This window comes from Anguilla anguilla, chromosome 13, assembly GCF_013347855.1.
Source record: "Anguilla anguilla isolate fAngAng1 chromosome 13, fAngAng1.pri, whole genome shotgun sequence".
Taxonomy (NCBI): Eukaryota; Metazoa; Chordata; class Actinopteri; order Anguilliformes; family Anguillidae; genus Anguilla; species Anguilla anguilla.
In genome coordinates this window covers 13,427,827-13,450,978 of record NC_049213.1, presented here as the reverse complement: position 1 = coordinate 13,450,978, position 23,152 = coordinate 13,427,827, and the positions used below count along the sequence as shown (strand labels likewise).

General features: G+C 38.7%; 2 protein-coding genes across 2 annotated transcripts in view; both read left to right on the top strand.

Annotated features, from left to right (window-relative positions):
* Positions 1-22,855, top strand: part of LOC118211271 (homeobox protein Hox-C6a-like) — a 61,679-nt gene extending 38,824 nt beyond the window's left edge. Inside the window, exon 2 of the transcript XR_004761984.1 lies at positions 22,222-22,855. The gene's annotated coding sequence lies outside the window, so the exon portion shown is untranslated. The remainder of the gene's footprint in view (positions 1-22,221) is intronic.
* LOC118211267 (homeobox protein Hox-C4a-like) lies at positions 1,288-3,812 on the top strand. The gene is made up of 2 exons (XM_035388346.1): positions 1,288-2,164; positions 2,698-3,812. Exons 1-2 carry the CDS (start codon positions 1,729-1,731, stop codon positions 3,078-3,080), a joined length of 819 nt encoding a protein of 272 aa, XP_035244237.1. The 5' UTR covers positions 1,288-1,728; the 3' UTR covers positions 3,081-3,812.
* Positions 22,856-23,152: the final 297 nt, after the last annotated feature.

The following is a 23,152-nucleotide window of genomic DNA, read 5'->3' as shown; positions in this document are numbered from 1 at the left end:
TTGTATATGTTTTCGCATTTTCAGCTTCCAAAAGAGTAGCCAACTGGGTGAAGTACTATGATTTTAAGTCGTCTATATGTACCCTGTAGAACCGAATTTGTGTGAGCAATTAACAACCGCAAGTTCGTCTCTACGGGAATACATGGGCGATTCCAATGCCACACAAGTTCCTCATACAACTCTAAGTATCTGGGGGTTCGTTTTCTTTTGGGCCCCTGCCTTCCACACTCCGCAGAGAGTGCCGTTCAGAAGAAGACGCAGACAGACGCATCGACAAACATACATGAATTATAATTGTGCGAACACCACGCACCCTAACTGTATCGATGGAATGGCATAATCGCACAGATTTGTGATGGCGGGTGACTAAGGAAATGTGTGAGGACTGGGAGGCCATAAAGCGAGGTAAGGAGCGGAGATCACGGGAAGTGATTGATTTATGCCTTTTAACAGCCCAATAAAACCTCAAAACATTCAGGCAAAAGCTTCCGACATCGTTGGCTCGCGAGATTCTCATAAATAAGACATAAACGGCTAACTTAATGTTGTCGTTTTTATTATAATCCAATAAAATATGGCAAAGCAATGACACAGATTATTTACAAAGTGGATGCAGTCAACAGGCTATTCTCTGCTGTGGCTCTAGATGTTATAGCCTATTGCGCAAGGTCCTGTCTGTTTCTGTTTTCTGAGACATCTAGATGCCCTTACTGTTACGTTATTCCTTAAAATTACAGGCCAGACTTTGTTAATAATAATAATAATAATAATAATAATAATAATAATAATAAAGATGCCGAGAGTGAAAGAAATTAAACAGTAATGGGTCATGCATTGTCAATGGATTAAACGTTAGTTGCCTACTAGGTCAGGATATTTCAGTGAAGGCACTGTCATATTTTTGGGATGGGCTGATGGGAGTTACTGCTTTTTTGTTTTGTAAAGTCACTACTCAAATACTTGTTACTTTCTCTGTCGTTTCCATACTGCGAGCAGGAAAAGTGTTCTATAGCCTATGACAAGCTATCAATTGATCTCTGGAAATTAGGTGCAGCCAAGCGACACTTTCATGGCATAATTTTGTTGTTTTCTCTTCGTATGCCAAGGTGTGCCGCAGTCTGGTGTCAGATGACGACGGTGGGGAAATAAATCTGCCCCTGCCCAAGGAGTTTAATCACATCACTCCAGTGTTTTTTCACCGTCTGAGTTAGTGAAGCTACCTGTACCTGCCGACACCTCCGATACTCGCCTGCCTGTCTACCCTTCGCGCAGTCGCGTAAGATCCTCCTTCTGTTTCTGTTTCATTCCATTTTCACATACATTTTATACCCAGTTACCAACGTGTGTGTCCCACTTTGCTCCAACACACCTAAAACACAATGCCCGCACCTACACTGTGACGCACGCAATCTCATACACACAAACACACAAGGCACACGCACATGCACGCACACACACACACACACACACACATAGTCGCACAGACACACACACACACTAACACACCATACACAGTCCATACACAGACAGAGACTCGTTCCCAGTATGCAAAAAGGGTACGTTGCGAATAAACATTTGTTTCCTTATCCGGGGACTGGCTCGCAGGCTGCTATTGGACTACTGCGTCACGTGGTAAAAGTAACTTTACAGGGTCGCTCGCAAGTAGGAGGGCTTTATGGAGCAGAAAAACGACAAAGGTAGAAAAATTATTTTCCACTCCAGAAATTAATGATCATGAGCTCGTATTTGATGGACTCTAACTACATCGATCCGAAATTTCCTCCATGCGAGGAATATTCGCAAAATAGCTACATCCCAGACCACAGCCCCGAATATTACAGCCGCACGAGGGAAACTGGCTACCAGCATCATCACCAGGAGTTGTATCCTTCGCGGGCGACCTACCAGGAGCGCCAATATAGCTGTGCAAGCATCCCCGAGCCCGAGACCCCGAGAGGGCACGGGCTACCCCATTCAGGACACCTGCTTCCTGGGAAAGCGCAAGCAGCTCCACGTGAGCCCCCACCATTACCAACATCCCCTTCAACCCCACCGGCTGTGCCTCCCGCCTGCATCCAAGCCACCCCGGAGCATCCTAACAGCACAGTCTCTTCCAAGCAGCCCGTAGTATACCCATGGATGAGGAAAATCCACGTCAGCACCGGTAGGCAACTTATGTGTATTTCTTACTCACTCTCTCCCTCACTTGCGCGTGCTCCCCCCTCTCTCTCTCGTTTTTATTTTACCCCAATCCCCTAACTCGTCCGTGCAACGATGGGAGAGGAGTCTTTGAAACGACACAATTGAGGCGGATTTACGACTCGGCATTAGTAATTACACCCGCCATAAATTTTATGGCCGAGGCACTAGTCTGGGCAGCCGTATTGCCATGTGGCTTTCGCTGTTATGTATGTGGCAGAGGGGGAGAGAGACGAAGAGGCGACAAAAAAGCTCAGTTTGTAATGTTGAATAAATAATTCAGTGCCTCTCTCACTATGGAAATCCTTCTCATTAAGGAGACCAAGACAAGTTCATCTGAAGCATTGTAGATGATTAGATAATAGCTATACTGTCCCCGATTTTCCTTTCTTCACTACTTCCTTTCATATCTTAACTCACACCAATCTCGCTTTGCCCCTTCTTCCCTCCTTATCCCCCTCTTTTCTCTTTTTTCTTTCTTAATTCTTCCCTTTCCAGTGAACCCCAATTACAATGGAGCAGAGCCCAAGCGGTCCAGGACTGCTTACACTCGCCAGCAGGTCTTAGAATTGGAGAAGGAATTCCACTATAACCGCTACCTAACACGGCGAAGACGCATCGAGATCGCGCACTCCTTGGTTCTCTCTGAAAGGCAAATCAAAATTTGGTTTCAGAACCGCAGGATGAAGTGGAAAAAAGACCATAGGCTACCCAACACCAAAGTCAGATCCTCTGCTCCCACGGGCACATCATCCGCGTCCAGCACAACATCGTCAGCTGGCACTGTCTCGGCTGTTGTGGCTTCTAACACGGTGGCAGCTACCGAGGAACATTTGCGGTTACCCGGAGCCGAACAAGATGAGGATATAACAAGGTTATGAGGCAGACAATTATTTCGCTGAGGAGGAAGAAGACGACGACTGATTATTTGTGAAACATAAACCCAATCTCTCTCACACACAAATACACACACACGCGCGCGCGCACACACACACACCTACACGCACATGTACACACACATACACACATACATATCTTTTATATGTATAGGTTCTTCTTCGTTGTCTTGTGCGTAAGAAAAGGTTTTCCTTTCAGTCCACAGTTATATAAAATGCATGTTATATAGCATGGATTACTGCGAAAATACCTGCAGATTGTTTACGCCACATATCAGGGTTTATTTATTTTAAATAGAAATATAGTGATTTTTCAAAAGTTGTTTTGAATGAAAGAGAGATAATGACAATTTAGCAAATGCTTAGAGGCAGAGTTATGGCAGGAAATGTGTCTGCTCATTTGCGTCAATACATGCACAATTGTTATATTTATTTTATAAACAAAACTGTCGAAATATTTGCAGTTAACTTGCTGTGTGGGAAAGTAATTGAGCTTATTTGTTTTGAAAAAGCAAAGCGTGGATTCAGTTTTAAAGCTGTGAGATATTTGGAGTGATCTTAAAAATAAGATTAAACAATACAATTAGGCAGTAGTATTTTTGTGGTGATAACGTGTTTAGACTGATTAAAACTGAACATTGTGAAATGCAATAAAATAAGTTTAGTGTATTTGTGCGTAATAGTGCTCAATAAAACAGTGAGTGTCAATTCGTTTCATATACGTTTGGGTCGTTTTCATTTATGTACGTGCTGGCTCACATATTATGTTTACAAATGTTTTTGCTGAGTATGGTAGCACTTTTTAACTTAAACGTTAAAAAATAGGCACTTTGATCTCAAAACAGCATTGAGCTTCACATTACGGAAATCAGAGCCTTAAAAAATTCCATCCTTTTCGTGAACATAGGGTTTAAGGCGTCATCAGTGTGTGTTCTGAATCATCTTATAGCAATGGCTTGTTTTGTCTCCATACATGGACAAAACATACACGACAGTGTTTGCAGCCATTGATATTATTGTTCAGTTAACCCTAACCTTCATACATTCCCTAAATTAGATTTTTGGCCACCAAGTTTGCGAAGACTCTAAATTGGATATTCTGCTCTTTGGAAAATGCACAGGCCTATGTTTATCAAAATACGTCGGCTAGATTAGTCTATGGTTTTCTACCAAGGATTTAATGTATATTTTCAAATATATACTGTCTTCAGCACGGTAAAAGTAGAGCCGTAGATATTCTATATTTGAGGTAGTTACAGAATGGTGCCATTATGCGTGTTGTTTATAGGCAATTTTCAAGTGCGTTCGATTAGTTTGCAGTGTGGTTTGGGCCACAAGACCTCATCATTCTTGATCAGAGGGGTCTGCTTCTAGGCTGAATTTCTGTTCCCATAGCTGGAATTCTAGGTTGTTTTGTATTTGTCCCCCCTTGGGGGGTGTTCACATGTTCCTTTGTGCAATATTTAGTCTTTATATCGATTTTCTTCTCTCTGTATATCAGATTGTATTATCTTTCACAAACTGATTACAACAAAGGCCATTTAAATAGATATATAGCATGTATGTATTGGATGTATTTTGTTGATTTAGACGAGGGCCCCGAACATCTGGAAGCTTGCAACCTTACATGGTGTCTGTGTTTTTTAGAATAAAAAGTTACTTCCATTCCTCCCTCAATTTCAGCCACGGTTTCAATCATCTTAGCCTTCAGTACAACTGGTAGGCTACACAATGACCAAATCTATATACTATCGATATAATTAGATGGATTTTGTTTTAATTTATTCAGCTGTACTCCTGAAGAGGGATACACACTTGTAGGCCTAATTTACTGTCGGTGGGTTTTATTACGTCAAAGTTCACCGCCAGACAACGAAAAGATAGACGTGTGAAATGCGTAGCTACTGTTACATTGGATGGAAACATTAAGAATAATTAAGCCAAAATATTTAGACTTATTTGTATATGTTTGCACTCTTGTGATTGGTAATAAAAACGCAGGGGGAATTACTGGGGGGAACGTAGCTGTTCACTGTGTCAAAATATTGGCATGCAGGCTACATGTATTTTTTTATTTAACCTGGCAACAAAAAAACAAAAACAAAAAAACACCAGATGGCACAAGTCTTTCACGAGACCGTTTAAAAGGCAGAAGGGTGAGAGCGATGATCCTGTGTATATTTTTGAGTGGACAATTTCGCTAATTCAGCATGATCATAGGATTAATTATGTCTTTTGTTTTTAAAAGAAAATAATAGTTTGTAGGTCCTAGTGCAACCATGTGCTTTGTAATGCTCAGATGATTCCTAATATCATATATTCAGCTAAGTTCATGTCTTACCTGCACACCTTCGAGTTTTCTATGGAGTTCGATTTTATATTGGTAGTCAGATTGCTCCGCTTTTTTGTGATTACAAGAAATATGAGCGTACAGTATACCATTGTAGTTTGATGACGCCTTTTATTTTAGACCTTTGAAATGTCGTTATTCTGTATCCGTTCTTTGACACCATAACGCAAAACTTCAGCATGCTGTACTGTCTCAAATGGTTAATAAAAATAGAACTTTTTTTTTTAAAGCGCACATGATTTGATAAATGATCTTCCAGAACTAGTTATCCATACAACGGCTTCTGCTCCGCGTTAATTATAAGCATTTCTTGGTCCAGATACTTTTTAGGCTGAATATTGTAAATCTAAACTTTTCGTGTGAAATGAACACGTATATTCCTATATATTTATACAAAATGACGTTTGTAAAATTATAAGAGAATCATCTCTCAAGTTAGTGCAGGCACTCCGGATTAGTCTGACTTGGCCATGACTTTCTAGAGACATGGAAACAGCAGGCTCAGAACTGCATTCTCAAGCCATTATGTTGCCGGACAGCAGAGAGAAATTAATGTGCATGCCACAATCCCAGCGTCCCCGCAAGCTCTTTCTACGTCCTGTCGCCTCCATGTCGCGAGGCTGAAAAGGTACTTTATTGAAGTTTTGGGCGAACTGCGAAAAAGACCGGGTTCACTTGGAGGGCACATTTTCTGTCCCATTAGACACATTTCAGTCGGGATGGCCGACCTTTACAACCCTGTGACCTGACAGGCTCTCTCAACGTGTCCTATGTGTCCTCCAAGTTTGCTTTCTTTGTTGAGATTTCTTCCATGTTATTAGGCCAGAGGAAACATGCCTTGGAGCATTGTGGTTCTTCGAGGTAACTCGAATAAGAATCGAGTATTTTTGCTTAGATTCCGTTCTGTAATTTAACCTATATAACTGAAAATCTAATAACAGACGAATAAATATTTTTTGCACTTTATCTAAAATCTTCACTCGTCAAAGATGGCTAGTGATAGCTTCTAGTTAGTGGGGGGAAAAAACCATGATCTCCACAAAAAACAATCTATAAGTATCCTGACTGGAGTAGGTCTATAGATTCATAACTCGTATGTAGCCTGTATCCCAGCAAAGGAGGCTGGTTCAGCAGAGGGATTTAAATGTTAATAGTTAGAGCTAGTAATGGTAGTGGTAAAATTAGCAGGAATTGAAAATGGGATCGCAACTGTTTCTGCAGGTGGTTCTGTTTGGCTATGAAGTATCTGATATACTACTCAGAGCAGACACGGGGCTACAGCGTTCTTTAAATAACGGTATTAACCTACTACTGTGACTGCCATGAGAACGTGAATGTAAGTCATCTTTATGTTCGTCTCGTATGTCATCATATACTAAGAGTCCTTTGGGGTTCCTAATCTGTCACTCTGATTTATCCTAATAGCTGTGATATTAAGGTATATTTTCATTCTGATTTTCCCCATTGATAAAAGGATTTGTTGTTCTTGAAGATACATAAATGATTATGCCAGGGTACGTCACTTCATCTAATGTTGAATCACGTTCTAAATGTTTACAATCTGAATAAAAAATCAGAGCATGGTTTATTCGCAATTAAATGTGAGCCTCTTATACATGCACTGCGCTGCTGCCAAGGGCGTGGTCACAGAAAGTCAGTAGTGCAAATATTTAAAGTATGTGAGTATTCAGTAATAAAAAACAATGTAAATATTAATACAAACAGGAAGCATTTGTGAAATAAAACGCGCACATTAAAAATCACACACACTTTCTACGGAGTTCTTCGTTTCCCGAAGAGATAGGAAAACGTGCTGTAAATTGTTGTCAGAATGCTGTCAAAATCATTGTATTTTGGTTCAGGAGGCTATAATAACACAGAGAATTTGCCATTTCTAAACACGAGCATTCCTAAAAAAGACAATCCGAGAACGCTATTGCATCGCAACCCCAAAGCCACAACACCCCCCCCCCCCCCTCCCCCCTCCCCCAACCCCGGCCAAACACCTCATGACAATTTTGAAAATCCTCTTGTTTGTGAAGTTGCATTATTACAAAATTTGGTGTCACAAACGCATATTATTTCTTTAAGTTTTTTGTAAGAATCGGGTCGTCTGTATCTGAGGTGTTTCTTAAAGAACAACGATTCAGCTGTAATAAAAAAAAATATCCTGATCGTTTCGTATGTCCGTAACATTTTGATGTTTCAGCTAAATGTATTGGGAATGGTAATGCACGGATACTTAAATCAATTCATTTACACACCTGCAAGCACCTTGGATGATTTGTAATTGTGCGTAAAATATGACATGTAGTAGCTACATATATATTAAATAGGCCAATATTGAGTTTGACATTCGTGCCAATCACGTTAATAAATGTTTTTACTTCCCCAAGGGCACACCAGTGTAAAATGAAACGTGTGTGAATGGGTTCTGCCGTCAGAAATGAAGCAGTTTTGTACAAAGTGAAAGTTCACTTATTATCATGTTTAAGTGGCTTAAGAAGATAGCATCTCTTTTCAGGCGCTTGAAAAGGCTGCATCTCTTTTTATTCCAAAGGGCGTTGCTTTCTCTTTAGAACATTTGTGTGAAAATTACTGCGTTTGTGTTCTGTTTTCTGTCTGTACAGGTGGACGTGTTGAGTGTGGGTGGTACTTTTGCGCGGCACACAGCCATTATTAGTGTAAGGCAGTCTCAGGATTTTTTCGTTTGTGAACCTATCATAAATGTTTGAGCAACCGATGTATTATTTACTTGTATGTTGGTGTCTGGTGTGTGAAAAGGTCGTGACCCTACTTCAGAGAGAGTAAAGAATTTGTTTTGGGGGCGATTAAACCAAGGGAAGACCGGGGCAGGAGTAGGGCTATTTGGTGACCGCCTGAACGGCAACAGTTAGGCCTATATCCCGTTAAAATATGGAATAGGCTAGTATCTAAAATACTCACAAAGATAGCAAATGCTTACAGTTAGCACCTTTATAAAGGATAAACAACAGCGTGGACAAGTGCTCGTCAGTAATTTATTTTAAAAGAATAAATCATCCACACAGTTAAAAGTGTGTTTGAGTTGGAAGCTAATTTACAGTAATAGCTGTTATGAAAGAATATGTGGTTCCTACTGCCATGAACTACAGTTATTTTTATTAATCGAGCGTTTCAGTTAATCGCCTAGCTAATTGAATCCTGTAAGAACGTAATGCAGTTGCTTTATTTATTTCGTTCAGTGATATTCAGAATTAAAATGTTTGTTTTTTTTGTTTTTGTTTTTTACTACGAATGTAGTTGTCATTCACATCTCCTTGATTCCTTAAATCCAGTTATCGCATCCAGATAGCACTGCTCCTTGATTACAGGTTTGAAAATAGCTTATTAAAGAGCAAAAATGTGACCCCATTGGCTAACATATGGTATGGCCCCAACTCCGCAAACTAATTACGTTAAAATGTCCCTGTCAAATGAATTTCTCATCAAGTATATAAAACTTTATTCTAAACAAATGTATTATTAAAAAATATTAAATACAAACATATTATCATATCCACATTTTATGTATTATTACCAAAATAACGTAATAATGCGAAGACATGAGGCGAAACCCCACGTTGTTTGAATGGGGGCCTATTTGCATTATCTAAACGTCATTCACATTGAAAAAGTTATTTTCTGGATGCCTGTGCTGAACTGCATTGACTCCATGTAAATGTTGGTGGTAGGCCTAGTGGACTTCCAGAAAATATCAGCAAAGGATATCACTTGCCAATCTGCACGCACTAATGTGGTTTACGAGCAATTAACACAAGCCTCTTTTTTTACTTTTTCGTGCAGACTGTATAATTATGTCCTGCGTATTATTACGTTTTTTTTATTGCCAATGATGTGTAGAGTATCGATTACTGTTGACTTTATCTATGAGTAACGTTCTATGGTCTTAATCTGGTGTGGGGTATCGACATGATGTCCGTTTTTGTTTACTGCATTATTATTTCTGTGGTCAAGACTGTAAGGGCCAAATGTTGATAACTGTATGATACATGCTGATGGTGATCATTTTGAGGATGATAATGCTGCTAAGGATGGTGATGATGTTGTTGGTGTTGATGATGATGACGGTGAATGCTATTATTATTATTATTATTATTATTATTATTATCATCATCATCATCATCATCATCACCATCATCATCATCATCATCATTATTTCGTTTCAAAATCACGGAAAATTTCATAATGCATGCAATCGCAAATGTTCCTACTTTGTATTGGTCGGTACCCGGCTTCTACTTTCTACACTACATATACTACCACATGACTTTCAAAGACTTTTCACAAAGCTCTCTGCCGAATTCCCCAGAACTCACTTACTAGGCTACTCCATCAAACATTCCTACCCTATATTAATATAACGCTAGCTAAATAATACATGGTTGTCAGTGTACATAGAGGATTATGCTGAAATATCCTACTGTTATGCCACTTGAAATTGGAAATCAAAAATAAAAACAGCTTGCGTAAACTTATAATGGAAAGAAATCCCTGTATCCCCTAATGCCAATCAAATAAAAAAACGTGACATCTCGTCTGTGTTTGCCTGTTCATACATTGGGGAATTACAATTTAAGCAATAGCAGTTGTGCACAACCCACAGTCATCGAGAGTCTGAAATTAGCACATTGGATGCAATGCATAGCTCTTTCGAAACCTCAGTAGCTCTGTTGTTTTTGAACTCTGCACAGTTCCAGTTGTACATTCCAGTGTAGAGTATTGATTTATGACAGGTTTTAAGCGGTTCCGCCCTCCCAGCCGAAGAAAAAAAACCAAGGACCCCCCACACAAACTGGAATGCGGTGAAACATATAAGAAACAAACTTAAATCAACATTCTATCCCCTGAGCCAAATGTGGTTCAGGTATGGTGAGAAACCGCATTAGTGAAAACGGCATCACAATACCGGACTACCCGCGTTACAAGCTAACCCCTTTTGTTCTCGGTGCCCCTTCCATTAAACCAATTCTCATAAATGCAGTCGCCTCTGGTTTCAACGCCAGGGAGCTTGAGTGTATGCTGTGCGCGTATCCGTGTCTCTGGCAGCGGCACAGGAGCTCAGGGTTGAAACAGGGGTCGTCAAGCTATTGTCCAGAAGCAGGGCGGCACTCGCATTGGTCAGTGGCGGGCATGCCATAAATCTAGCTGTTCTCCCATTCAAATTCCCCGGGGGAGCAGATGTTTCTCATCTCTCCCTGGTGCCTGTTTGTGCGCGCGTGTGTAGCCTACGTGTGACCGTGTCTTTGTATTGAGCCTACACTTGCAGACCTATGAGTGGCACACTTTAATAAAATCATTGCAACTGGGATTTTCGGTCCGTTGAATATAGCAGGTTTTCTGCATCGTAAAAATGAAAATTCCGGAGGCGAAACGAAGGGTTTGGTGGTTACAGTGTGAAAGCTTTGTTGGATTGGAGAGGACACGGTTGCAAAAGATTAGTAAAGTACAGTGTTATTCAGGGTTGGAGCACGCATTCACGCACGCACGCACGCACGCAGAAAGACAGGTGAATTTGTAAGCTTTGTAAACCTAGTAATTAATTCGGCAGGCATTGTATTGGCATGCTCATCCTGCTGGTAAAATATGAATGGAAACGGCCATGCATTTAACAAATACTGCTTAACAATGATGGAGTGTTCGTCTCTCCCTGCTGTAGATTGTTCCAGATGTTATCAGCTGTATAGATTGCCTCCATTGGTCATTCCTCCTGAATCACGGCAGTGGCAACGTTTTACCCTTCATGCGACAATCTGTGAAACTCAGTATCAGTAGGAAGCTGTTAGTGCACACACTAGCCATTTTATCTGTTAATAATAAACATGTATACATTTCACGACTTATTCTGTGTATGTATTCCTGAAATAAAATCAAATTAAATTAGGGAAAATTGAATAACTTTCCCGCATGCTGTTCTTACACGCGTTAAAAGAAGATGTATCTGATGACAAAACAAATGAGTTTACCTCTTGATTTATATTCATTGCCTTACGTGACATTTTCGTAGTCTAATTTGCGTGCAAACCTATTATTATACTGTATAGTGTTCAATAGGCTATTCTGTTCTGCAGGTTACTCACGGTTTATTTATAGAAATATTTTTTGTAGTTAGAAGACTTTCAAAACGTTTTGTATAGTTATATCATAATATGGCACTGCATTAATATTGTTATGTTATTTGATCTCTTATTAATTATCTGTAAGTCATGAGTAAATTCAATGAATCGCCCAATTAGTGGCTGTAAGAACTTCGTTTTCCTCATCCCCAGGTTTCGAGGCTCCTAATGTACATTCGTAATTGTACTGCATTGGTAAATGACATACATTGACACGCAATTCCAAGGCAAGTATTTTGGGCACTAACACAGTGTAACAGATGCATTGTTTAAATTCAGTTTTAACACAGGAAATAAACGTGCTAATTGTAATAAAGCGTAATAAATGGGTAATAGGCCTACTGAGTTACTTCTGCTATTCCTCTTTCTGGTACAGCTGTGACTTCGGGTAACAGCGTTGTTTTGGCCTTATAATTAAGTGAGTGTGCTTTTGCATGTCTACTTGACGTCGATAAACGCATTTATAGTTATCGTCTATTGGTATATTATGAATGGAAATTGGAAAGTCACGCCACGATTTCATGTCAGAAAACAGTATCAATACACGAAACTTAGGTATTTTGGTTTGCAAGGTAAAATGTATGTTATTTTGTAGGATCATAAACTTTTGCACTCAGGCCTACACTTTATGTGTGAGGCCCCAACGTGAATTTTTTTATGGACTGGTGCTAAGCAATTTTTCTTCAAGTTTTGAGTAATCATATTTGAGCTTTGTGAACATCACAGTAGCTCTTTTCGAGAACTTTAGGCTTACTCATGAAGAATACAATGAAAAAGAAAATGGTTGATGAAAAAAAACGGTTTTCGAGACTCTAAGTAGGTTGAAGCAGAAGGAGGCTGTTTTTCATCTAAAATAAGCAGTCCTTGTTGCAGGTCACTTGAAACTTTAAGTGAAAGACAGCGAAGTCCAGCCTCAGTCATTTCCATAGTCTAATGAAGATGTTCGTCCATGTAAGCCACAACGCCTAAGGATGAAATAATGAGACATATGATTACAAATGATCAACTGATTAACTAAAGCTTATTCATTATATATTGACTAATATGCTCATATTTTCTTAGTTTAAAGTGCATGTGTGTATGAGCATCTGTGTACGCGCGTACGTATGCTTTTATGTGTTCTTATGATCTTCAAATAAACACATTAAATTCGCAAGAAAATGTCGTTTTATATAGGCTTGGACTTATTGATTTTTATCCTATATTCTAATCCAGCCTTCTAATCAAATCGTAGCGGAACCAAGCACACGCTTTGATCACCATCACATGTCAAAAAATATGAAAACCATAAAGTTCAGACTCGCGAGATTGTACTCCACACTAGGGAGCTCCTACGCTCTGTTGACTGCAGTTCCCCCCATGCCCGCCACCTTTTTTTACTCCGCGTTGTTTACAGCAGTAGAACGCAATGGAGTCATACATCTTACTCCGACGCTGGCGAGACAGGTCCATTTGTATGCATGGATATAACCAGAGACTATACCTTTGCCCATTAACGTCCTTTCTTTTGCTCCCGCCTTTTCTTCATTCCTACCAGTTCTCCTGAACATTATCAGATTGTAGATGTTTTAACGACAAGGGCGAATTGATGACGTGAGTTAAATAAAATGGGTAAAGAGTTGTTGTTTTGAACACCTGGTTCATATATTTATTCGTTGTTAATAGTTTATAATAGAACTGCAGTTAAATAACCTACCTTATCCCTACAAATTAGCAGAATGGCTGGGTGGATTTTGATAAGGATATCTGACACCAAAATATGGGTCGTATGCCCAACTTACTTTTTCCTCGCTGAAATTTTACGTTTTATGTCATTATGACATTTCAATTGCTTCGTTTATTTTACACAGGAGGCATCCATATGCTTTATCGATGCTTTGGTTCAGCATCTCTGGAGCAATGAAAGTCGAGGAGGAATAATAAGTGGTTGAGAGAGAGAGAGAGAGAGAGAGAGAGAGAGAGAGGTGCATTTTGCGCGCGAGAGAAAAAAAATGATTTATTGCCACTATCGCAGTTCAAACAGAGTTCAACAGGAATTGCCTCACACTCGTAGATGAGCTTAAAGATGGTTTTCTTCAAGTTGTCTGACTGCCTAAGAGGAAAACATCTACTCGTAGAACTGTTGTTGTTATGTTGTTATTTCTACTAGTCTGCCTGTATGAAACTAATGGGGTTAATAGCCTAAATTAAATAAATACATTATTCTTATTATTATTATTATTATTATTATTATTATTATTATTATTATTATGTGGGTTTTATTTAAACATTTATTTAATATGACAAATATTGCTCTTTGTATTGAAATACAATTCTATTCATGAAAAAAGCTCCAACTTTAAACATCGAGAATTCTGTGCAATGCATTCAAGAGAGCTTATTTTGTTAATTTAGGGTAGCCTTGTGGATTTAATAAATGCCTTATTTATTTACCTCACATCGGACATAAACTGGACTAAGGACATGGGTAATCACGGAATACATATACAAACTTAGAAACACTTGAAATTTGAACATTTCAGTGATATGGACGGAACCGCAGTCTACAAAAAGGAGTTTCATTTCTGTGACTGCAATAAAATTCAAATATTATGACATTTTTCCTGATTAAAAAAATCACAGTTCGAGCTATTTATGGCAGAACTATTACCTTCGCTTTCTTACTCCAGCACTGTAGTCCTGGATGTCTTTCGAGCACAATGAATGTGCTCTCAAGATCCCTATCTCTGTCAAACAATTATCCATTTTACAGCGCTTACAGTTGTGTAAAATACATTTTGCGCATTTATGTATTTATTTATTTTACAACATTACAGACTTTGGCTCAATCGTTGCCGTGGTATTTTTATTTTGGATTTGCCGAATAATAATCCGGCATAATCTGTCAGATAGTTACTCTGTTGTACATTTAGGACGAACTGTAGGATTTAATAAATATATTTTTATGAGCCCAAATGTTTAATGGCCTAATAAATTAGCATGTGTATATACTTCATTAGGTACTTGCTAGTACCGGGTGTGGTCTTCCGCTGCTGTAGCCCTTCTAGGTTAGACGTGTTGTGCTTTCAGAGATGCTCTTCTGCATACCTCGGTTGTAACGAGTGGTTATTTGAGTTACTGTTGCCTTTCTATCAGCGAACCAGTCTGACCATTCTCCTCTGACCTCTGCCATCAACAAGGCATTTCGCCCAGAGAACTTCCGCTCACTGGATATTTTCTCTTTTTCTGACCATTTTCTGTAAACCCTAGAGATGGCTGTGCGTGAAAATCCCAGCAGTTTCTGAAATACTCAAACCAGCCCGTCTGGCACCAACAATCATGCCTCGTTCAAAGTCACTTAAATCACTTAAGCCACTTAAATCTTCCGCATTCTGATGCTTGGTTTGAACTTCAGCAGATCGTCTTGACCATGTCTACATGCTTAAATGCACTGAGTTGCTGCCACGTGATTGGCTGATTAGATATTTGCGTTAACGGGCAGTTGAACAGGTGTACCTAATGAAGTGGCCGGTGAATATATATATATATAGTTCAGGCAAAAAGTATTAGGCCACGTGTGGTTTAAAAACCTTAAATAGAGAAGAATATATGCACATTTATTGAATAACAGACCAACGTTTAAACTTTTTTTTCTATTTCAACCTACAACACAACAATATGAGTTTTACTTTAAATAATAATCGTAGACATGGCTCAAAATAGCTTCCTTTGACTTTAATTGCAATTAAACGAATTATTTGAGGTATATCCAATCTTTTTGCAAATGGGGGTGGGAGGGAGGTGGAGGTGTAGTCAAATTGACTGAAATCTCATCTGCCTACCACAGGTAGCCTAATACCATTGGCCTGCAGTGTAAGTAAACTAGGCACTAAAAGAAGAAAGGATTAAGCATAGATGTGTGGGGTCAAGTTAACGTATTATGGCAAGGTTATTCCCCGAGGAAATTGCAAAGAAGCTTAAGATTTCCAGGTGCAGCGTTCAGTACACTCAGAAGGGTCCAGCTGATGGGCAGCGATGTTAACTGGAGAAGACCAGGAAGATCAAGAGGCAGCAGGCAAATATCTTGTGGTGTCTACCAAAACAAACCGTTTTAAAATGGCACCACAACTACAGGAAGAACTCAGTGCAGCTTGGGAGAAACCAGTTCCCCTGAAAACGGCAACTATGATCTGCTGATGTAAAAGGCTTAAATCCATGGAAAAACTGGAATCTCACGTTTCGACGTCAACTGACCCTTTCCTCGGAGTTGAGGAAAACGCCAAGTGACGTCGAAACGTCAGTTTCTTGTTCTTGTTCTTTTTACTGTCAGTGAATTCACTAATGACTGAGTATTCTGATTTGGTACATAACGTCATTTTAAGCTAAGGAATTTAAACTAAGGAATTTGATTGAGTGCTTATTAAAATAGGCGTTCGGCAATTAAGGCTTTGATTGGCTTTTTGTTGCTTACTTATTATGTTCTGGGTTAGTTTGAATATGTTGCATGATTATGTTTTCGAAATGCCTAGTAAATAACCGTCTAACGTCCATTTGTATAGTATTTAATGTAGGCATATTTATGACAATACAAGAAACATATTTTACAATTTAATATTTTCGCAGACGCTTTTACCCAACGCTGCTTACAAAAGTGCATTAATTAACGTTATGGGGGTAGACCTCGCTTATAATGTTCAAATGTTGCTAGGGATCGTTTTAAATAGGCTATAGTTCGTATTTTATTCGATCACGTGGCTAGGCGTAGCCCAGTCTCGTCTTCTGGTAGGCTACATACGAAGGCTATTGAAAAGCGATCGTTACAGCGTCGGGAAAACATTTGTTTTTGTTTTTTTTTTTGGAATGGAACGCTAGATTTTTATATAGCTGGAAATTTATCTAGAAATATAGAACAATTATTACGATTAGTACAGGGAACTCAATGAAGATAAGAATGCAGATCTCAGAACGCACTTTTTTTTGTTTCTTGCGAAAATCGAAAAATGGAACATGATTACAAGGAGTTACGTTTTATTTATTTTTTAACATTTTATGAAGAAATGCTGTTCGTCTGCTTGGCGTAATAATAATTTATGTGATCAGTTAAAATACAAGTGATAGATGGGTTACAACTGCTAATGGATAATTGTGTCCTATAGCAACACCCATCTACAGCATTTCCAAATGGTTTCTCATATATGACCGGAGGCAAATTTTGTAAACAGGCAAAGCAGGTAACTGCCTGGACCCCTAAGCATCGGGGCCACAAGGGCTGAGTTTTAGGAGTTTTGGGTAACCTGATGATAGTGGAAGTCATTCAGAAGGGCCCTTTGGGATTTTCTGCCTAGACCCCCCCCCCCCCCCAAAAAAAAAAATCATTGCCCATATCAGCTTTTAAACTAGATAATTGAAACTGCAAGGTGATGGCTTTTCCACTCTGCAAACCTGTAGATCCCAGTTCTAATTAACATAAAGATGTCTAGATTAGCTATCTAGCTCACTGCTTTGCATGTACAGCAAGGTAGAGAGCAACAACAAAGTATTTAAAATGGTTGAAAAGATATCTTTTGTTACATTCTACGTGTTGTACTATTCCAAAAAGTTTTAAAGTTTACTGTATTTGTCCGTGACAAAGTAAGCAAAAACATGAATTGTATACCAATAAATATTATATACACACTATTAACATTTTTCAAGATTATCTCAACAGTGGCAACACATTTCCGGTACTATTTCTTCTTTCAGCAGTGCACACATCACTGTTCACGGTCCTCAATGATTTTCCACTTTACTTGACATCCTCTCTTACACCTCTTGACCTGTGACCCTCCCACACCAAATTGGAACTTGAACTTTCACAGCATCCCAATTTGTATCGAGGCGTGCCCTCGTCCACTCCACCCCTGACTCAAGCATGTACTCAGCCTGATGGTTCAGGCACATTACTGAGTCGGTACCTGGACAAGGAACTGACATCTGAATTGTTGCAAAAAGCATATAGATGCGGACTAACGGCACTGCCATCTTTAGGTATATCCACCTGAGACCCTGCTGACAAAAAACTTTATTATTATTATTATTATTATTATATATAATACTAGTGTCTTGGATGGCAAAAGCATGTTGTATTTTTATTGAATGTCCCTTGTTGTGTAGATCACAGCATACACGTAGTATACTGTATGATTACTGTCCCCTACAGAGGACAAAAATGAATTGCTGGGCCTTATATTTATATTGAAGGAAAACAGACAAGCTAATCTGAGTAAAGGAGGAAGAGTGAAATTAGTTAGCAGTTGAACAGTGCTTTATAGAGCATCTCATATGAGCTATGTCCACGTGGAAATTTTTTTTTTTGCAGCTGTCCTTCATTTGCAGTGCTAGCTAATCATGAGGTATTGTTTGCATAATCACTTCAGCCTTCTATAAAGAATGTAGTGTAGTTACCAGAAGGATTACCTTTCCCCTTGCCGTATTTCAGCGACACATTTGGTAGACATACATATCAAATACATATATATATATATATCAAATGTAATATGATCATACGTTCTTAAATGTTCAAAAGACAAGGACATTATGTTTATGCTGAAAAACGTTCTGTAGTTCTATTTTATGGCAAGTATTAACTTCAAAGTGCATTTTAAAAAATTTAATGCTTTCACATAAATGGGATTGCAGTTTCTGTGCCTGTGAATATGATAGGGCATTCCAAATTGGGGATAAAATTTGTTTAACATAGTGTGAGAGAGAGTGAGAGAGAGATTATAGTATATCCATGTGATACTTAATCTTTTATAATATTTGAATTGTCCTTGGCAATTTCAATTGTCCTTGGTCTTTCAGTTAATCATTCCTTCTGCTATCCTAAGTAAAATATTTTTGTCCAGAAATGAATGTGGTCAAACGTGCAATATTCTCTATGCATATAGAAGTATTACTAGTTAATTGGTAGGGCGCTGTGCAACTCATTTTCAACTGCGCTTCATAGTACCAACTCTTGTAACTATGGTTACAAGAGCTCAAACCAGGGTTGCAAACTGATTCCAAAATCCATCTGCAAGCGTTGCAATCTCTCCGCCAATAAACCAGAACCATGATGGCCAACATAAAAGCCAATGCTCTAAAGCTCATTTTGGAAAAATGCCCTCATCTGAGCACCGTTTCAGACCTTTGCAAGCTGCGGACCAGGATGGCTTCATTATCTCCAGTCAGATGTTTCTGAAATCATTTGGCCCACACATGGGAAATCCTGCCCAAGTTCCTTGAAGTTGATGCGAGGGAGGAATAAATATATGAAATGATTCATTGCAATTATGCTCAGCTGCATAATTAGATGAACTCATTACCTTTCTTTGGCTTCGGCTCGTGATTTGATACCGAGATTGCGAATGGGGTCTTTTTAAACGGGCTTTCTCTGCTGGCATCTCAAATGAGTGGGGCTGATTTATGATAAACACCTGATAGTCTGAGATTAATAACCGGGTTATAGTGATTTCTGCCTGCAGCCCTGACTCAGGAATGAAGGATCCATTCATTGATAACTTGAAAAGCCACCGATGCCAGAAATGGCAAACCAATGCTAACACACCAGCAGCAGCTACAGTGTAATTGTGATTCAGACCATATTATACAGGAAGAATAAAGACCACATTTAAATAGGGTGAAGAGAAGGACCACGGACAATTCCATTTCACTTCAGTCAGCCCGAGATATGAATTGAAATTCGAAAATTAAAAAATCCTCACAGAACATTATAGCAATTTCCAATTAATGAATTGAATTTAAATGCATATACTGAGCTGAAATGGTATTGGCCCCAATCCTGGGGTGGATCACATCTTGGTTTGATAAAATTGGCTAGTCTTGCCAGTTCTGTCAGTATTGCAGTGTGCCATATTAACAATGATCTGTTCATATAACCTCTATATGCATAGTATCATTGTACAAGCTTGTTTGTTGATACTTGAACTCTGCTGAACCCTGAATACCCTATGTATTCCATTGTAGGGCTTGTTGGTACAAATATCTGAATCTTACTGACTTGAAGTGTTCATTTCATCCCCATTATCACAAATGGTTTGTGTACAGACATGCATACAAATGCTAGTTTGTGAGCATACCTTCATTGAATATCAAGTTTCCTGGACATACCAGGTTTAATTTCACATTCACAGTGTGAATTTGTCAGAGTTAAATAGAGAGGACATTTATTTATGACATTTATGTTCTTTAACATACATAATGTTATTTAACACTAAACATTGTATGGTGCCTACACATATATATATAAACTCATGGACAGGCGCATACACCATCAGAGTGGTGACATACTTAGCACTGCTGCTTCTAATTTCACGTCACTTTTGCTGCATTATTATACATATTAATATGACCCATTTTCAACATGACTCACACAAATTTGTATGCAATGAACGGTGGACTGAAAAAAGGTCATTAGTACCAGCCATATATCATTTGATAAAGAATATTGCCAACATCTAGTTCTTTATTCATCTAGGTATGATTATCTTAGCTCAGATCATTGTACAGCAGTTTGATCATAACATAAAAGATAAATATATTTTAACCAATAAGGCAATCGTATACTGCTGCTGTAATGGGCTAGACGCAGTGTTTTTAAATAACTATGTAAAAATGAATCAATATGTATGCCTGAGACTTTGAATTAAAAGTCCTGTAGAACACAGCAATGTTTATTGATATAAAAGGATGTTTATAAGCATGAAATACACCATAAATGATGATAAGTGAAATCAGTTCAGTTTTATTTTATTTTTGTAGTGCTTTTAACATAGAGAGACACTGTGACAAAGATGCTTTATTTTTGTAGTGCTTTTAACATAGAGAGACACTGTCACAAAGATGCTTTATTTTTGTAGTGCTTTTAACATAGAGAGACACTGTGACAAAGATGCTTTATTTTTGTAGTGCTTTTAACATAGAGAGACACTGTCACAAAGATGCTTTATTTTTGTAGTGCTTTTAACATAGAGAGACACTGTCACAAAGATGCTTTATTTTTGTAGTGCTTTTAACATAGAGAGACACTGTCACAAAGATGCTTTATTTTTGTAGTGCTTTTAACATAGAGAGACACTGTCACAAAGATGCTTTATTTTTGTAGTGCTTTTAACATAGAGAGACACTGTCACAAAGATGCTTTATTGTGGAATAAGCAGTGAAGGGCTCCTGATAATCTGTTTAAAGGCCTGGGCATGGGCTTCACATCTCATTCCTTGTATATCATCATCCAGAATAAATAATATTGGGCAGAGCCTGTGGAAGCTGAACTCTCCTGAAGAATTTCTATCATTGATTGTGTCATTTACTAATGTTTCAAACGTAGCGTCACTCAAACCTAACCTGAAAGTTGCTGCCATAAAGTTTGTTCTTTTCATACATACTACTTCATGTTTCACCTGATTAGACTATTAACAAATACATACAAAATCATATGAAAACGGTCAAGAGGTGCAAGCAAAACTCACCAACTTTAAATGTATTTTCTGATGGCAAGTAAGCTAATTATAGAGTAAACAAATTGTGAGGACTCCACTAACAGGCAGAAAAAAATTTAAATTGTGTGCACTCTGCTAACAGGCAGAAAAAAATGAAGAGCAAACCATTTTTTTTTTCATTTTCAAGTAGATGAAACGGTATCAACACTAAATATTCAATTTTAGAGCTGTTGTGTCTCAGTTGGTCTAAAAGTCTCCTCTGGTGTGCTTTTTTGCTTTCATTTGTCGACTGAAGAGTACAGAAGGGACACCTAATAATTTCATATTTCAAAACAGTTTCCCTCCAATATCCAGATTTTTTTTATAAATGTAAAGTTATTGTAAATTCATGGTATTATTATGAGCCAAGACTTGTAAATAATTGCATATACATGTTGCAATATGAAAAGAAAGTGGTTGTTTTACCTTATGTATTTTTGTTTTGTCATGCTTCTGGGATTACCTGCTTAAATTGTAAAATGCTGCCAAACACCATTTTTTGTTTTAGCTTGTGACCAGCTAACACGGCTGAGCAAAGACTTTTTGGAGGCCATCTGCTTATAACGAGGCATGAGGGCTTGGGAAGTAGTTGATATCACCAACTTGGGGGGGGGGGGGGTGGTTAAATTGAAGTCGTGGGCTGGGGGGGATTGCGATGACGTACTGGGGGGTTGATTGAGATCGCCAAAGGCACCCGTCTTTTAAAAATAAAAAATAAAAAAGTCACTGCAGACAAAAGCCACTTTTGCTGTCTCAGGGCTAGGGGCATATGCTTCAGCATATGTGGGTATCTATCCGTGCACGTGCCTGCCAGCTATCTACTGGTTGAATATTCATGGATGGGGTTGATTATGAGAAGGGAACATCGGTAATGTGGCAGAGAGAGAGGCTAACACAGAAATTTGTTGTGATCAGGTGCAGTTTTCTTCTAGGAAAGAAAGTCTCGAAAAACAATGAGATGTGGAAATGAGTGCTTCTTTAAAATAAACAGCTACATAGAAGGATAACCCCTTTATTTTTAAAATAGCTGGATCAGGTAGGGTATGTGATGCAATTAGTTCTTGTAGCTTTGGGGACCTAATGTGTGACTTGTATATCCCTGTTGTTTTTCATCCTTTCCCCAGGTGAACCAATCAACGGGAACAGGGAGAGCGATACACATCCAAAAAGATGATGCCAGCAAATTGTTGAAAATGGAAAATGGACACCCACCTTGAATGCTACCCATTAGTGTGGCCATTGGAGAAGGCCTCTATGCCAAATGAAGATCTGGTTCCAAGGTCGCGCATTTAGTCTTGAGGTGGTCAGAAGCAAGCTCCTCTAACCCTTGGAGAAGAGCAACCATGTCTATGGCACGACTGATATTTTCTCTATGGCAGGATTGGATTGGATTATTGTCCTGGCACGACATACAAACCCCACCCCCTTCGATGGAGTCACACTGCAGGCATCCATCTTGCAGCACTTTGAACATTAGCAACCAAGCTATTATTAGCAACCATCGCTGATGACATGCAATATCCACTTTGCCAAGAATTTTGTTCCTACGGCTGTCCCAGCATCTCAGCAAACTCAACTTTTCCTTGATGTACACTTGTACAGTTGGGCAGAAGCACCTCAAATGTAACACTTGATAAATGTAACATGGTCAATAACTTAATATACAGTGTGGCTACCAAATCCATTACAGGTTTGTACATGTGCAATGTAACTGGAATAGCTAATGACTACTGACATGTCAAAAGTAGTAAAATTTCATAGTGCTAGGCTAAATATTTTCTAAGTAAATGAACAAAATCCAAAAACTATTACATTTATGGCGACTCTCCCCTACTTTTATTTTTTGTTATGCACTTTATATTTCTGATTATTGTTTATGCTGAGCAGCGGAGATCTGTATTCTTACGTAAAGGACAATAAACAATATATCTTTAAAAAGAATAGTCTTCATGTAATTTACACTGCTCCTGTGTTCCATTTCTCCTCTAAGATCTGACTGTGGTCGTCATGGTAATGTGCCAGTGGCTCTTTCAGCCATGTGACCCACCCTTATGC

What these genes read in the sequence shown, in the direction of transcription:
- LOC118211267 (XM_035388346.1), top strand. Translation starts at nt 1,729, where the DNA reads ATGATCATGAGCTCGTATTTGATGGACTCTAACTACATCGATCCGAAA. An exon ending in GAAAATCCACGTCAGCACCG is followed by an intron (nt 2,165 to 2,697) that starts GTAGGCAACTTA and finishes TTCCCTTTCCAG; the next exon opens with TGAACCCCAATTACAATGGA.